Source organism: Heptranchias perlo, chromosome 11, assembly GCF_035084215.1.
Source record: "Heptranchias perlo isolate sHepPer1 chromosome 11, sHepPer1.hap1, whole genome shotgun sequence".
In the NCBI taxonomy this organism is placed as follows: Eukaryota; Metazoa; Chordata; class Chondrichthyes; order Hexanchiformes; family Hexanchidae; genus Heptranchias; species Heptranchias perlo.
The window spans coordinates 14,685,915-14,703,134 of NC_090335.1; the positions used below are offsets into that span (position 1 = coordinate 14,685,915).

Here is a 17,220-nt window from a genome sequence, read left to right on the forward strand (position 1 = left end):
CAAGGCATAGGAATGCAGGTTTGGAACTCTGTAGTATAAATAGGGTTTTTACCAGCTGCAAACAGCTCACTGGAGCTACTGGTGTTCGTCTGGCAGTATAGTATACCCAATCTCACACTACCTCTACACAGTGACACAAAACTCCAGAGTCAAGGCCCAAGCTGAAACTCAAGAGGAGCGACATGCCACTCCTACTGAAGGAGGCAGGCTCACACTTGGATTTCACACCACACAGAGTGTAACTCCAGCAAAGCAACAGACTGGGTTTACCAAGTGTACAGAGATGCGCTGGACAATTGCCTTGGTCTTATTTAAATATACTGAAAACACGCCTACTGACAATGCATTTAAAACTTAACAGCTGGGAGTGGAGCTCAGCGCATATCTCTAAGGCAGTATGATACTGCAGCCACGGTGTGCCAGTTGCAAATAGGTACCATGCATAATCACATATAAGGTGACCCATATATAAGACAAACCTTCTACTTTACCACCAAAAAAAAAATCTATAGCCTACATACAAAATGTCCCCTCTGACACCATGGCTCACTACAGAGTGAAAAATTTGATCTTAATGCATTCCGACTTCCACATCCCATCACTGTTACGCAAAGGCAGAGAACACGAGACTAGAAGCATGCAAGTGGGAGACCAGGAGCCTGAACAGGAGAGCCCGCAATACAGTGGAAAGCAGGACCAGGCCAGGAATAGTTGAGTGTGCTCTCTAAAGTGAGCTACAGTACCATCCACCACAATGTACCTTACAAGATGACCTGCCCACCATCACTTACCATTCCAGTGGTCTTATATAGTCTTATATAGTCTTATGTGCAAGTAAGTACAGAGAGATAGAACTTGAATTTATATAGTAACTTTCAGGTCTTCAGTTGTCCCAACACACCTCACAGAATTACTTTTAAAGTGTATTTTCGTTGTTAAGTGGGCAAACTCAGTAGCCAATATGAATACACTAAAGGCCCACAGACAGCAATAACGAATGCCTAGTTAATCTGTTTGTGGTGGGGTTGTCTGAGGTTGGTTAGGACATCAGGGGAAATCCCTGCCCTTCTTTGAAAAAATGCCCTGGGATCTTTCATGTCCGCCTGAACTGGCCGACAAGGGTCTCAGTTTAACATCTCAGCTGAGAGGTAGCAATTTCAACAATGCAATACTCCCTTAGTACTGCACTGAAGTGTCAGTCTAGATAATGTACCGGAGTAGGGCTTGATTGAACCCACAAACTTCTGCCTTACAGGAGAGTGCTACCATCAAACCAAGATGACATTTAGCCTACCACTACTTATCATTCATAATAGCAAACATACCTGACACACATGTATCCCTTGTAATGCTGCCAGTCTACACGGGGTCGGTTGATTGCCATTGCTACCCAATCCAAGTTGCCCATTACCATTGTAACCCCAACCATACACCTGCAATGCAAGGCAAACCAGTTAAAGAAACAAGAACTTGCATTTATATAATGCCTTTCATGTCCCCAGAATGTCCCAAAGTGCTTCACAGCCAATGAAATACTTTTGAAGTGCAGTCTCTGTTTTTATATAGGCAAATGCAGCAGCCAATTTGCCCATAGCTAGGCTGCACAAACAGCAATGAGATAAATTACCAAATAACCTGTTTTAATGATGTTGGTTGAGGGATCAATGTTGGCCAGGACACTGGGCGAACTCCCTTGCTCTTTTTCAAATATGGCTATGGGATCTATTACATCTACCTGAGCAAGCAGAGGGAACTCTGTTTAATGTCTCATCCAAAAACAGCATTCCCTCAGTATTGCACTGAAGTGTCAGCCTAGATTATGTAGTGAAGTGGGACTTGATCCCACAACCTTCTGACAAGAGTGCTACCATTGAGCTACGGCTGGCACTTAAGGTTACACAGACCATTGCAAAAACACCAATAATTAGCAGTGTTAATCCACATTTTTCTTTACAAGACACATGGCTGAATTTTCTTCTCACTCTTAAATATTTTTTTTTGTAAGTACATGCAATACATTTATTGCTAAGCTTAGGTGAAATGAAGCAAATGTTTAAGCAAATTATTTCAATCTTTCAGAGTATAACTTCAGGAATGATGGGGAATGAACAGGATTATTAGAATATGGAATGCTTCACCAAAAGTGGCTATTGAAGCAGAGACTAAATCATTGAGAGAGAAAATAGATCAGTGTCAAAAAGGAAGAATATGAAAGCATACAGGCAAAGAGCAGTGGGATGGGATTAGAACAGATAGCTCCAGTTGAAGAGCTAGTACTAGCACAGGCTCTGAAGAGAGAATGCAACTACTAATGACAAGATATATTTTCTATTTTCTGGAAGAGGAAGGGGAGGAAATTTTGATTTTGATGCACGTATGCCCCCTCCCTTGTGATTTACTGCAATCTTATGCTTCCTCTCTGCTGCCCAGGATATAATGGTCACAAAGTGTAAACTACATGGAAATCATACAACAATGCAAACATCTATATAGAGTAGTTCGCTGGTGAAGAAGCTCTAAAAATCAGCCCATTCTATTAGCTACAATATTTACTATATTGTAGCCAAGCGAGTAATTTATCAAATCCATTTGGTCTCTTCAGTCCTTTACAAATTATAGATACCCCAGAAGCTAGTAAATCTGATTCACACTGGAATCATTTTAAACACTGCTATCATGAGCAAGTTTAACTGCTAAAAGTTTCCCATTAGTTATACTTTCCTGTCAAAGCCATCTGGAAAAAACCCAGAAAGGCAGAAATGGATTTATCACTCTCAAGTGCATTGTTATTCAAGTTTTATTGGTTTGATTTGAGTTTTACACTAATCACCTGAGGAACCAATGACAAAAAGAATAAAACATCCAGATTTCAGCAGGTTCAAAAGCACTCTATATTTGGATTCCCCAAATTACAGGGAAATTATTGGTTCTCCAAAACGATGACTGGGACACCCTTATAAAACAAGCCATCTGTAACACAGCAAATGATCAACCTCAGAGAGAAAAGCATACTAGTCACCTAATGGACCCTGACAGCCAATTAGAAAGGCAAGGCTGTATGCAAAGGCAGTAGTTTAGTGCAAGTGGGAGATTTTGTAAAAGACACATAGACACTCGACTCGGAGTTCATCCTTATTCTGTTTATGGATTTTTTTTAAGGCACAGGATATTGACATTTTTTTTCATTTTAAATCATATTGCATGCTATCATTTCAAGATCGTTACCTATTTGGAAGAGACTTTAGTTTAACTTAATATGGAGTTGCCATGAAGTTAGATTCAGTGTTAACTCAGAGAGGTATAAGCTATCTGGGATGTTGTTTAGGGCAAATTAGTTGGAATACCAGACAAATATGTAATCTCAAAATTGCATATTCTTGCCTACTGTATCAGTTTGAGACGACGAGGAATCAACCAATACATCTTAGAGATGTTCATCTTTAATGCTAGACTGGTTTACATTTAACGGTGACTAGCAGATTGAACTAAACAGACAATATATTTCCCATAGCTCCCATTACAAGGCGAGTGGAGGGTGGGGGGGGATAAAGAGGGGTAAGGAGGGTTCTCATTCAAGGTGGTAGCTTTGATTGCCCATTGGCAAACCAATCCTCGACACAGAAAGCTGAGGAAATGGATCAGAGGTCGGGCTATGTCTTTCCCTCTTGTCTGGAAAAGACAGTCAGCAACTGGACTTGGAGCAGTCATAGGAACAGGAGTAGACCATTCAGCTCCTTGAGCCTGCTCCGCCATTCAATTAGATGCTGCCGGGCACCATTTATTTCCCAGTGCGCCAGCCATCTGATCGCACAGCAGATTCAGCCCGCAGCATTCTGGGCAAGAAATGTAAATCCCATGCTGATCTCAGTCAGCAAGCAGACACTCCTAGGAAACGCTGATGATTCACAAGCATGAAGAAATTCAGTGAGATAAGCCCTACCAGTGTGTAATGGTGACTGTGTTAACATTTTAAATTACTGGATTAAACATGTAATTTACTCTTGCTAATCACACGACAGTGCTCACCTCTCCATTATCCAATACTGCCATGGAGGACGACTGACCGCAGGCAATAGTGGCAACCATCTTATTTTGTAAGCAACTGGTCACTCTTCGTGGTGTTGGCTGATTAGAAGTAGACCCTGATCCGACCTGTCCGCAGTTATTGTAACCCCAGGCATAAACCTATTATAAAAAGTATCATAAACCTATTAGCAAAAAGATTTTTTAACTGTATACAAGAGCAAGTGAGGGCAATTCTCAATAGAGATTGCCTAAAGAATAATGGACAAAAAGCATGAAATGGGCATACTACATAAAAAAAAGTTTAAACCAAAGGCATACAAGATTGAGGTTCCTTTCTATCAGTTTGGCCCAATTGAAGGCAGTAGAGGTAGTAGACAAACACCTGTTTTATATTTCAGCATTTTATGTTTCAATTCACTAAGCAAGCACGCATGCGTACACGTACAGTTTCAGCTGTACAAAGCTCACTTCCCCGACTCTCAATTCCTCTGACCTCAGCCTCTGGTGTAACCCTCCCCCCCATCACTCCACCATTAGTGGGAGTCCCCCCAGCGGCTCAGTATAAAGGAACAGTGGAGAAAAAGAGAGCAGAAAAGGCGCGGGAATCCACCCCAGTATAAAGGAGCAGCGGTGAGAGAGACAGCCCAGAGAAAGTGTGGGAATCCACCCCAATATAAAGGAGCAGCGGTGAGAGAGACAGCCCAGAGAAAGCGTGGGAATCCACCCCAGTTTAAAAGAGCAGCGGTGAGAGAGACAGCCCAGAGAAAGCACGGGAATCCACCCCAGTATAAAGGAGCAGCGGTGAGAGAGACAGCCCAGAAAAAGCACGGGAATCCACCCCAGCAGCCCGGTATAAAGATGCAATGGTGAGTGAGCGAGAGCGAGACAGCGAGCGCCCAGGAATTCCCCCAGCGACCCAGTATAAAGGAGCAACGGAGAAAGAAAAAGAGAGAGAGAGAGAGAGAGAGAGAGGAATCCCCCCCAGCGGCCGGGAATCCCCCCAACTGCGGCCCGGTGTAAAGAGAGAGAGGAATCCCCCCCACAGCGGTCCGGTATAAAGGAGCAGCGGAGAGAGAGAGGAATCCCCCCCACAGCGGTCCGGTATAAAGGAGCAGCAGAGAGAGAGAGAGAGAGAGGAATCCCCCCACAGCGGTCCGGTATAAAGAGAGAGAGGAATCCCCCCACAGCGGTCCGGTATAAAGGAGCAGCGGAGAGAGAGAGAGGAATCCCCCCACAGCGGTCCGGTATAAAGGAGCAGCAGAGAGAGAGAGAGAGAGGAATCCCCCCACAGCGGTCCGGTATAAAGAGAGAGAGGAATCCCCCCACAGCGGTCCGGTATAAAGAGAGAGAGGAATCCCCCCACAGCAGTCCGGTATAAAGGAGCAGCGGAGAGAGAGAGAGAGAGAGAGAGAGAGAGAGAGAGAGAGGAATCCCCCCACAGCGGTCCGGTATAAAGGAGCAGCGGAGAGAGAGAGAGGAATCCCCCCACAGCGGTCCGGTATAAAGGAGCAGCGGAGAGAGAGAGAGAGAGAGAGAGAGAGAGAGAGGAATCCCCCCACAGCGGTCCGGTATAAAGGAGCAGCGGAGAGAGAGAGAGGAATCCCCCCACAGTGGTCCGGTATAAAGGAGCAGCGGAGAGAGAGAGAGAGAGAGAGAGAGAGAGAGGAATCCCCCCCGCAGCGGCCTGGTATAAAGGAGCAGCGGAGAGAGAGAGAGAGAGGAATCCCCCCCCAGCGGCCCGGTATAAAGGAGCAGCGGAGAGAGCGAAATAACCAAGGAGTGCCATCACAGGACAGCAGGTAGGTGATTGGTTGATGAGTATTACCGTTTTTTTTTGCTCTATAAGCTAGGGCAGTCGTTTAAACTAAGAGCTGGGAAATTATAACTTCCTATTAAATTAATAACTCAAACTAGATAAACTAATTAGTTAATAAAACTAAAAATATCAAATGAATAAGAACTTTAACTAATTAAATATATAAATCAAGGTTAGATGGGGATGGCAGTGCAGGTGGTGTGTCGTAACTGCAGCATGTGGGAGTTGGTGGAGACCAGTGAGATCCCGAGCAACCACATTTATAGTAAATGTCTGCAGCTCGAGGAACTTTGGCTCCGAGGTGTTAAGCTGGAGTCCCAGCTGCAGACATTGCGACGCATCAGGGAGGGGGGAAGAGTTATCTGGACACTTTGATCCAGGAGGCAGTCACACCCTTAAGGTTAGGTAGTAGTTTAGATTTGGTCAGTGGTCAGGGACAGGAGGGTGTGACTGTGAATCAGGCAGGTATGGGGACAAAGGATGTAGTGATGGAGGAGCCTCAGCCTTTGACCTTATCCAACAGGTACAAGGTACTTGCTACCTGTATGGATGAGAGCAAAAACTGCAGGGAGGATGGGCAATTTGACTACAGCACCGTGGTACAGGAGGCCATTCAGGTGGGGGGAGTAAAAAGGAATGTGGTAGTGTTAGGGGATCGTATAGTCGGGGGATAGATACTGTTCACTGCAGCCGCGACCGAGAATCCCGAAGGCTGTGTTGCCTGCCCGGTGCCAGGGTTAAGGATATCTCCTCGCGGCTGGAGAAGAACTTGGAGACGAGGGGGAGGATCCAGTTGTCATGGTCCATGTGGGAACCATCGACACAGGTAGAACTAGGAATGAGGTTCTGCCGAGGTAGTTTGAGGAGCTAGGGTCTAAATTAATAAGCAGAACCTCAAAAGGTAATAATCTCCGGATTACTACATGAGCCACGTGCAAATTAGCATAGGGACAAACAGATCGGAGAGTTAAATGTGTGGCTCAAAGAGTGGTGTGGGAGACAGGGGTTTCAATTCATAGGGCACTGGTGCCAGTACTGGGAAAAGAGGAGCTGTTCCACTGTGACGGGCACCACTTAAACCGGGCTGGGACCAGTGTCCTGGAGAATCGAATAACTCGGGCAGTAGAAAAAGCTTTAAACTAAAAAGGGGGGGGGGGGCAGGGTTCAGGTAAGGGTAAATTTATAAATCTAAAGAGAAAAGTCAAGACCATAGAGCAATGTTGCAATTTGGGTGCAGATAAGCAGGGTGTGTCAGGAATGGACAGAGAGTTTAATGGTAATAGTGCATCAGCAAATAAGGTCAAATCAGGGAAAAACAGTAAAAAGTTAAAATTAAAGGCGCTTTATCTGAATGCACGAAGCAATCGTAACAAGATAGACGAATTAATGGCACAAAGAGAGATAAATGGGTTTAATCTAGTAGCCATTACAGAGGCCTGGTTGCAAGGTGAACAAGGTTGGGAACTAAATATTCCAGGGTACTTGACTTTTCGAAAAGATAAGCAGAATGGAAAAGAGGGGGTGTGTTGTAGCCCTAATAATAAAGAATGAGATAAAGTCATGGTGAGAAAGGATCTTGGCTCAGAAGATTAGGAAGTAGAATCAGTATGGGGTGGAGATAAGAAATAACAAGGGGCAGAAAACACTGGTGGGAGTAGTTTATAGGCCCCCTAACAGTAGTCGTACTGTTGGACAGAGTATGAATCAAGAAATAAGAGCATGTAACAAAGGTAATGCAATAATCATGAGGGTCTTTTATCTTCATATAGACTGGGCAAATCAAATTGGCAAAAGTAGTTTAGAGGACAAGTTCATGGAATGCATTTGAGACAGTTTCCTAGAGCAATACGTCATGGAACCAACCAAGAAACAGGCTATTTTAGATCTTGTCTTGTGTAATGAGACAGGATTAATTAGTAATCTCATAGTAAGGGATCCTCTGGGGAGGAGTGATAATAATGATAGAATTTCACATTGAGTTCGAGTGTGACATACTGAAGTCCAAAACTAGAGTCTTAAACTTAAATAAAGCCAATTACATAGGTATGAGGGGCGAGTTGACTAAGGTTGATTGGGAAATTAGATTAAAAGATATGACGGTAGATAAGCAATGGCGAACATTTAAAGAAAGATTCATAATTCTCAATGGATATACATTCCATTGAGGAATAATAACTCCACAGGAAAAAAGTGCTCCATCTGTGGCTAACTAAAGAAGTTAAGGATAGTATTCGGTTAAAAGAGGTTTATAATGTTGCCAAGAAAAGTAGTAAGCCTGAGGATTGGGAGAGTTTAGAAACAAGCAAACGATGACCAAAAAATTGATAAAGAGGGAGAAAATAGAATATGAGAGTAAACTAGCAAGAAATATAAAAATTATATTAGATTAAAAGATTATAAGTAAGTAAAAAGGAAGAGAGTACTGTAAACGTGAGTCCCTTCGAGGCTGAGACAGGAGAAATTATAATGGGGAATACGGAAATGGCAGAGATGCTAAACAAATATTTTGTATCTGTCTTCACAGCAGAAGACGCAAAAAACATACCGGAAATGGTGGGGAACCAAGGGTCTAATGAGAGTGAGGAACGTTTTCTTTTATTCATTCATGGGATATGGGCGTCGCTGGCAAGGCCAGCATTTATTGCCCATCCCTAATTGCCCTTGAGAAGGTGGTGACGAGCCGCCTTCTTGAACTGCTGCAGTCCGTGTGGTGAAGGTTCTCCCACGGTGCTGTTAGGAAGGGAGTTCCAGGATTTTGACCCAGCGACGATGAAGGAACGGCGAAATATTTCCAAGTCGGGATGGTGTGTGACTTGGAGGGGAACGTGCAGGTGGTGTTGTTCCCATGTGCCTGCTGCCCTTGACCTTCTAGGTGGTAGAGGTCGCGGGTTTGGGAGGTGCTGTCGAAGAAGCCTTGGCGAATTGCTGCAGTGCATCCTGTGGATGGTACACACTGCAGCCACAGTGCGCCGGTGGTGAAGGGAGTGAATGTTTAGGGTGGTGGATGGGGTGCCGATCAAGCAGGCCGCTTTGTCCTGGATGATGTCGAATTTCTTGAGTGTTGTTGGAGCTGCACTCATCCAGGCAAGTGGATAGTATTCCATCACACTCCTGACTTGTGCCTTGCAGATGGTGGAATCAGGAGGTGAGTTACTCGCCGCAGAATACGGGGTACGGTAGCATAGTGGTTATGTTACTGGAATAATAATCCAGAGGCCTGGACTAATAATCCAGAGTCATGAGTTCAAATCCCGCCATGGCAGCTGGGGAATTTAAATTCAATTAATTAAATAAAAATCTGGAATTAAAATACTAGTATCAGTAATGGTAGCCATGAAACTACCGGATTGTCGTAAAAACCCATCTGGTTCGCTAATGTCCTTTAGGGAAGGAAACCTGCCGTCCTTATTCGGTCTGGCCTATATGTGACTCCAGACCCACAGCAATGTGGTTGATTCTTAATTGCCCTCTGAAATGGCCGAGCAAACCATTCTCGCTAAAAAAAGTCATAAGAAGAATAAAACCAGATGGACCACTAGGCACCGGACACGACAAAGGTAAACCAAGCCCAGTCGACCCTGCAAAGTCCTCCTCACTAACATCTGGGAACTCGTGCCAAAATTGGGAGAGTTGTCCCACAGACTAGTCAAGCAACAGCCTGACATAGCCATACTCACAGAATCATACCTTTCAGCCAACGTCCCAGAGTCTGCCATCACCATCCCTGGGTATGTCCTGTCCCACTGGCAGGACAGACCAAGCAGAGGTGGCGGTACAGTGATATACAGTCAGGAGGGAGTGGCCCAGGGAGTCCTCAACATTGACTCTGGATCTCATGGCATCAGGTCAAACATGGGCAAGGAAACCTCCTGCTGATTACCACCTACCGCCCTCCCTCAGCTGATGAATCAGTCCTCCTCCATGTTGAACACCACTTGGAGGAAGCACTGAGGGTAGCAAGGGCACAGAATATACTCTGGTTGGGGGACTTCAATGTCCATCACCAAGATTAGCTTGGTAGCACCACGACTGACCGAGCTGGCCGAGTCCTGAAGGACATAGCTGCCAGACTGGGCCTGCGGCAGGTGGTGAGCGAACCAACACGAGGGAAAAACTTACGTGACCTCGTCCTCACCAATCTACCTGTCGCAGATGCATCTGTCCATGGCAGTATTGGTAGGAGTGACCACAGAACAGATCGAGCAGCTCAAAACAGGGCATCCATGAGGCGCTGTGGGGCAGCAGCAGAATTGTATTCCAGCACAATCTGTAACCTCATGGCCCGGCATATTCCTCACTCTACCATTACAAACAAGCCAGGGGTTCAACCCTGGTTCAATGAAGAGCGTAGAAGAGCATGCCAGGAGCAGCACCAGGCGTACCTAAAAATGAGGTGCCAACCTGGTGAAGCTACAACTCAGGACTACATGCATGCTAAACAGCAAAAGCAACATGCTACAGACAGAGCTAAGCGATTCCACAACCAACGGATCAGATCAAAGCTCTGCAGTCCTGCACATCCAGTCATGAATGGTGGTAGACAATTAAACAACTAATGGGAGGAGGAGGATCTGTAAACATCCCCATTCTCAACGATGGTGGAATCCAGCACGTGAGTGCAAAAGACAAGGCTGAAGCATTTGCAACCATCTTCAGCCAGAAGTGACGAGTGGATGATCCATCTCGGCCGCCTCCCGAAATCCCCACCATCACAGAAGCCAGTCTTCAGCCAATTCGATTCACTCCACGTAATATCAAGAAAGGGCTGAGTGCACTGGATACAACAAAGGCTATAGGCCCCGACAACATGCCGGCTGTAGTGCTGAAGACTTGTGCTCCAGAACTAGCTGCGCCTCCAGCCAAACTGTTCCAGTACAGCTACAACAATGGCATCCACCTGACAATGTGGAAAATTGCCCAGGTATGTCCTGTCCACAAAAAGGACAAATCCAATCCGGCCAATTACCGCCCCATCAGTCTACTCTCAATCATCAGCAAAGTGATGGAAGGTGTCGTCGACAATGCTTTCAAGCGGCACTTACTCACCAATAACCTGCTCACCGATGCTCAGTTTCGGTTCCGCCAGGATCACTCGGCTCCAGACCTCATTACAGCCTTGGTCCAAACATGGACAAAAGAGCTGAATTCCAGAGGTGAAGTGAAAGTGACTGCCCTTGAAATCAAGGCAGCATTTGACTGAGTGTGGCACCAAGGAGCCCTAGTAAAATTGAAGTCAATGGGAATCAGGGGGAAAACTCTCCAGTGGCTGGAGTCATACCTAATACAAAGGAAGATGGTAGTAGTTTATTGGTGGTCAATCATCTCAGCCCCAGGACATTGCTGCAGGAGTTCCTCAAGGCAGTGTCTGAGGCCCAACTATCTTCAGCTGCTTCATCAATGACCTTCCCTCCATCATAAGGTCAGAAATGGGGATGTTCGCTGATGATTGCACAGCGCTCAGCTCCATTCGCAACCCCTCAGATAATGAAGCAGTCCGAGTCCGCATGCAGCAAGACCTGGAGAACATCCAGGCTTGGGCTCATAAGTGGCAAGTAACATTCGCACCAGACAAGTGCCAGGCAATGACCATCTCCAACAAGAGATATTCTAACCACCTCCCCTTGACATTCAACGGCATTACCATCGCTGAATCCCCCAACATCAACATCCTGGGGACACCATTGAACAGAAAATTAACTGGACCAGCCATATAAATACTGTGGCTACAAGAGCAGGTCAGAGGCTGGGTATTCTGCGGCGAGTGTCTCACCTCCTGACTCCCCAAAGCCTTTCCACCATCTACAAGGCACAAGTCAGGAGTGTGATGAATACACTCCACTTGCCTGGATGAGTGCAGCTCCAACAACACTCAAGAAGCTCGACACCATCCAGGACCAAGCAGCCCGCTTGATTGGCACCCCATCCACCACCCTAAACGCTCACTCCCTTCACCACCGGCAACTGTGGCTGCAGTGTGTACCATCCACAGGATGCACTGCAGCAACTCGCCAAGGCTTCTTCGGCAGCACCTCCCAAACCCGCGACCTCTACCATCTAGAAGGACAAGAGCAGCAGGTACATGGGTGCAACACCACCTGCACGTTCCCCTCCAAGTCACACACCATCCTGACTTGGAAATATATCGCCGTTCCTTCATCGTCGCTGGATCAAAATCCTGGAACACCTTTCCTAACAGCATTGTGGGAGAACCTTCACCACACGGACTGCAGCGGTTCAAGAAAGCGGCTCACCACCACCTTCTCAAGGGCAATTTGGGATGGGCAATAAATGCCGACCTCGCCAGCAACGCTCACATTCCATGAACGAATAATAAAAAAAGAATACCCAGCCTCTGACCTGCTCTTGTAACCACAGTATTTATGTGGCTGGTCCAGTTAAGTTTCCAGTCAATGGTGACCCTCAGGATGTTGATGGTGAGAGGTTTGGCGATGGTAATGCCGTTGAATGTCATGGGGAGGTGGTTAGACTCTCTCTTGTTGGAGATGGTCATTGCCTGGCACTTGTCTGGCGCGAATGTTACTTGCCACTTATCAGCCCAAGCCTGGATGTTATACAGGTCTTGCTGCATGTGCGCACGGACTGCTTCATTATCTGAGGGGTTGTGAATGGAGCTGAATACTGTGCAATCATCAGCGAACATCCCCATTTCTGACCTTATGATGGAGGGCAGGTCATTGATGAAGCAGCTGAAGATGGTTGGGCCTCGGACACTGCCTTGAGGAACTCCTGCAGCAATGTCCTGGAGCTGAGATGATTGGCCACCAATAACCACTACCATCTTCCTTTGTGCTAGGTATGACTCCAGCCACTGGAGAGTTTTCCCCCTGATCCCCACTGACTTCAATTTTACTAGGGCTCCTTGGTGACACACTCGGTCAAATGCTGACTTGATGTCAAGGGCAGTCACTCTCACCTCACCTCTGGAATTCAGCTCTTTTGTCCATATTTGGACCAAGGCTGTAATGAGGTCTGGAGCCGAGTGGTCCTGGAAGAACCCAAATTGAGCTTTGGTGAGCAGGTTATTGGTGAGTAAGTGCTGCTGGATAGCACTGTCGACGATACCTTCCATCACTTTGCTGATGATTGAGAGTAGACTGATGGGGCGGTAATTGGCTGGATTGGATTTGTCCTGCTTTTTGTGGACAGGACATACCTCGGCAATTTTCCACATTGTCGGGTAGATGCCAGTGTTGTAGCTGTACTGGAACAGGTTGGCTAGAAGCGCAGCTAGTTCTGGAGCACATGGCTTCAGCGCTACAGCCGGGATGTTGTCGGGGCCCATAGCCTTTGCTGTATCCAGTGCACTCAGCCATTTCTTGATAACACGTTGAGTGAATTGAATTGGCTGAAGATGGTAGGGATATCGGGAGGAGGCCAAGATGGATCATCCACTTGGCAATTCGGGCTGCCTTTTGCACTCACGTACTGCACTCTGCCATTATTGAGGATGGGGATGTTCACGGAGCCTCCTCCTCCCGTTAGTTGTTTAATTGTCCACCACCATTCATGGCTGGACGTGGCAGGACTGCAGAGCTTTGATCTGATCCGTAGGTTGTTGAATCGCTTAGCTCTGTCTATAGCATGTTGCTTCCGCTGTTTAGCATGCATGTAGTCCTGAGTTGTAGCTTCACCAGGTTGGCACCTCATTTTTAGGTACGCCTGGTGCTGCTCCTGGCATGCTCTTCTACACTCCTCATTGGACCAGGGTTGTTCCCCTGGCTTGTTGCTGATGGTAGAGTGAGGAATATGCCGGGCCATGAGGATACAGATTGCGCTGGAATACAATTCTGCTGCTGCTGATGGCCCACAGCGCCTCATGAATGCCCAGTTTTGAGCTGCTAGATCTGTTCTGAATCTATCCCATTTAGCACGGTGGTAGCGCCACACAACACATTGGATGGTGTCCTCAGAGTGAAATCGGGACTTCGTCTCCACAAGGACTGGGCGGTGGTCACTCCTACCAATACTGTAATGGACAGATGCATCTGCGACAGGTAGATCGGTGAGTAAAGAAAAAGTGCAGGAGAAATTAATGGGACTAAAAGCCGACAAATCCTCTAGACCCGGTGGCGTATATCCTGGGTTTCTCAAAGAGGTGGCTGTAGAAACAGTGGATGCATTGGTTGTGATCTTCCAAAATTCCCTAGATTCTAGAATGGTCCTAGTGGATTGGAAGGTAGCAAATGTAACACCACTATTCAAGAAAGGAGGGAGAGAAAACACAGGGAACTACAGGGTCAGTTAACCTGACATCAATAGTCGGGAAGATGCTAGAATCCATTATTAACGACTAACGGGTAATAACGGGGAACTTAGAAAATCATAATATGATTAAGCAGAGTCAACACGGTTTTATGAAAGGGAAATTATGTTTGACAAATCTATTAAGAGTTTTTTGAGGATGCAACAAGCAGGGTAGATAAAGGGGAACCAGTGAATGTAGTATATTTGGATTTTCAAACGGCATTCGATAAGGTGTCGCACAAAAGGTTGTTACACAAGATAAGAGCTCATGGGGTTGGGGGGTAATATATTAGCATGGATTGAGGATTGGTTAACGGACAGAAAACAGAGGTTAGGGATAAACAGGTCATTCTCAGGTGGCAGGCTGTAACTCGTGGGGTGTCACAAGGATCAGTGCTTGGGCCTCGGCTATTTACAATTTATATTAATGACTTAGATGAAGGGACCGAGTGTAATATATCCAAGTTTGCTGATGATAAAAAAGCGAGGTGGGAAAGTAAGCTGTGAGGAGGGCACAAGGCCTAAATTTTAACTCAGAAAAACGGATGGGTTAGGGGCGGGCGGGGCAGTAAAAAATTTTAAAATCTAAAACCCACCCATTTCCGGTTTTAACAGAAGCGGGATGAGGGGTGGGCAACCAACCCGCTCTTAGGAGGCGGGTCGGTGACGAAAAACTTTCAAGAAGGCTGTGGGCCTCCACTTTTACAGCGTTTTTGTTTATAACCCCTGGGGGCCGGGATTCCAGGGCCGCCTTCTTCACGCCGCCTGAGAGGAGGTGAGAAGGCCCGAAACAGCACGCAAGTGCCCTAGTAGCACTGCTTGTGGGCCAGGAGGAGCAGGAGTGCTTCCCTGAACCCCCCCCCCCACAACTGGATAGCGCCCAACGACTACTGACCCCAACTCCCCCCCCCCCCCCGACTCCCTGGTGACTCCCAACCCTGAATTCCGCCCCCCCCCCCCAATCTAACACTTATCTTCTCGCATTGTTTCCTTCCACTTCTCCCATCCGACTGAATCAGCCTGTCAATCAGGCTGGCCTGTCGGGCGGGAAACCGACAAAAAAAAAGATGTCCTTACGTCAAAATTGTAAGGACGCCCAGGAAACCCGCACCCCACCCCGCCTTCCCGGCTCCGTCTTAAAATTTAGACCCAAAAGTCTGCAAAGGAATATAGATAGGTTAAGTGAATGGGCCAGAAGCTGGCAGATGGAGTATAATGTGGGGAAATGTGAAGTTATTCACTTTGGTAGGAAGAATAGAAAAACAGGATAGTTTTTAAATGAGGAGAAACTATTAAATGTTGGTGTTCAGAGGGATTTGGGTGTCCTTGTACATGAAACACAGAAAGTTAACATGCAGGTGCAGCAAGCAATTAGGGAGGCAAATGGCACGTTGGCCTTTATTGCAAGGGGGTAGGAGTACAAGAGTAAGGAAATCTTGCTGCAATTGTACTGGGCTTTGGTGAGACCACACCTGGAGAATTGCGTACAGTTTTGGTCACCTTACCTAAAGAAGGATATACTTGCCTTAGAGGCGGTAGAATGAAGGGTCACTAGATTGATTCCTGGGATGAGAGGATTGTCCCAGGAGGAGAGATTGAGTAAAATGGACCTATACTCTATGGAGTTTAGAAGAATGAGAGGTGATCTCATTGAAACATATAAGATTCTTAGAGGGCTTGACAGGGTAGATGCTGAGAGGCTGTTTCCCCTGGCTGGAGAGTCTAGAACTAGGGGGCATAGTCTCAGGATAAAGCGTCGGCCATTTAGGACTGAGATGAGGAGAAATTTCTTCACTCAGAAGGTTGTGAATCTTTGGAATTCTCTACCCCAGACGGCTGTGGATGCTGAGTCGTTGAATATATTCAAGGCTGAGATCGATAGATTTTTGGACTCTAAGGGGATCAAGGGATATGGGGATCGGGCGGGAAAGTGGAGATCAGGTCGATGATCAGCCATGATCTTATTGAATGGCGGAGCAGGCTCAAGGGGCCGTATGGCCTACTCCTGCTCCTATTTCTTCTGTTCTTATATAAACGCCTCCACTTCTCACCTCCCTCTCCTCAAAGCCCACCCCATTTACCAAACCTTTGGTCCTCCCTCCTAATGTTTCCTTCTTTTAGCTCCGTCTCCATTTTGCTTTACACCTTTGTGAGACGCCTTGGGACATTTTTCTACGTTAAAGATGCTACATAAATGCAAATTGTTGGATGTGCTTTTCTGGTAACAAATTGTATTTACTAACCTACTGATATGCTAACACTAATATACATATTAGGAAGTAAGTTAGAGGTGAAACTATATTAACAGCGAAAATACTCCGATGTCCTACCCCACCATATCTGAAAAAGGAAATTTTTGTTATAATTAAATTAGTATTTGCCGTGGTGATAAACAAAGTGTGAATCGAGAACTGCTTAGCTTGTAAGCAACTATGAAAAATGGAAACCAATACCCTCTGTCATAAAGGGACCTAATCTCAGTCTGCTCACTGACTAATTCTGAGACTACTGTAACATTACATCCCTGCCTTTCGAGATGAAAGAGTCAATTCTTGGGCGCTCCCAGCATTTGGCAGCAGTCACAGGGAATGACAGCAGCCCCTGATTTTCCATCAAATTAACGGACAGAAAATTAGAGGCTGTGGTCCGGTGATGGGCCGAAGGGCCTCTATCCGTGCTGTATAACTCTATGATTTCCTGCACCCAGCAGGTGCCACTCCATGCTGGGACTGCCCAATCAGGGAATCAGCCCTAAAGTGCTCTGATGACAGGTGGAAACGATGGCTGCAGGCAGCATTTTGTTCTCATCAAGCGTAGGCTGCCATCTCACTGCTCCCATACAAGCTAGTGTAGCATTTTTAACATTGCTGGCCTGCACAAATTATTCCCTAACACCAAAGGTGATCCACAACTCGAAGGGAAAGGTCATAACTGCAACTACACAAGCAAATCTTGCACAATACAGATTAGTCATTGGCCTCTGAATCTGCCCCACAGTTTAAATTATATAGGACATACAGCACAGAAACAGGCCATTCGGCCCAACAGGTCCATGCCAGTGTTTATGTTCCACATGAGTCTCCTCCCACCCTTCTTCATCTAACCACCAAAGT

At 46.3% G+C, this 17,220-nt stretch overlaps 1 protein-coding gene across 2 annotated transcripts in view; it reads right to left on the reverse strand.

Annotated features, from left to right (window-relative positions):
* The window catches only part of LOC137327119 (RCC1 and BTB domain-containing protein 2-like), a 61,034-nt gene that overhangs the window by 32,904 nt on the left and 10,910 nt on the right, over nucleotides 1-17,220 (reverse strand). For both annotated transcript variants that reach the window (XM_067992586.1, XM_067992585.1), the window contains exons 5-6: nucleotides 4,027-4,185; nucleotides 1,326-1,433 (exon numbers count right to left, since the gene is read on the reverse strand). In XM_067992586.1, the coding sequence (XP_067848687.1) occupies nucleotides 1,326-1,433; nucleotides 4,027-4,185 (267 nt within the window). The remainder of the gene's footprint in view (nucleotides 1-1,325; nucleotides 1,434-4,026; nucleotides 4,186-17,220) is intronic.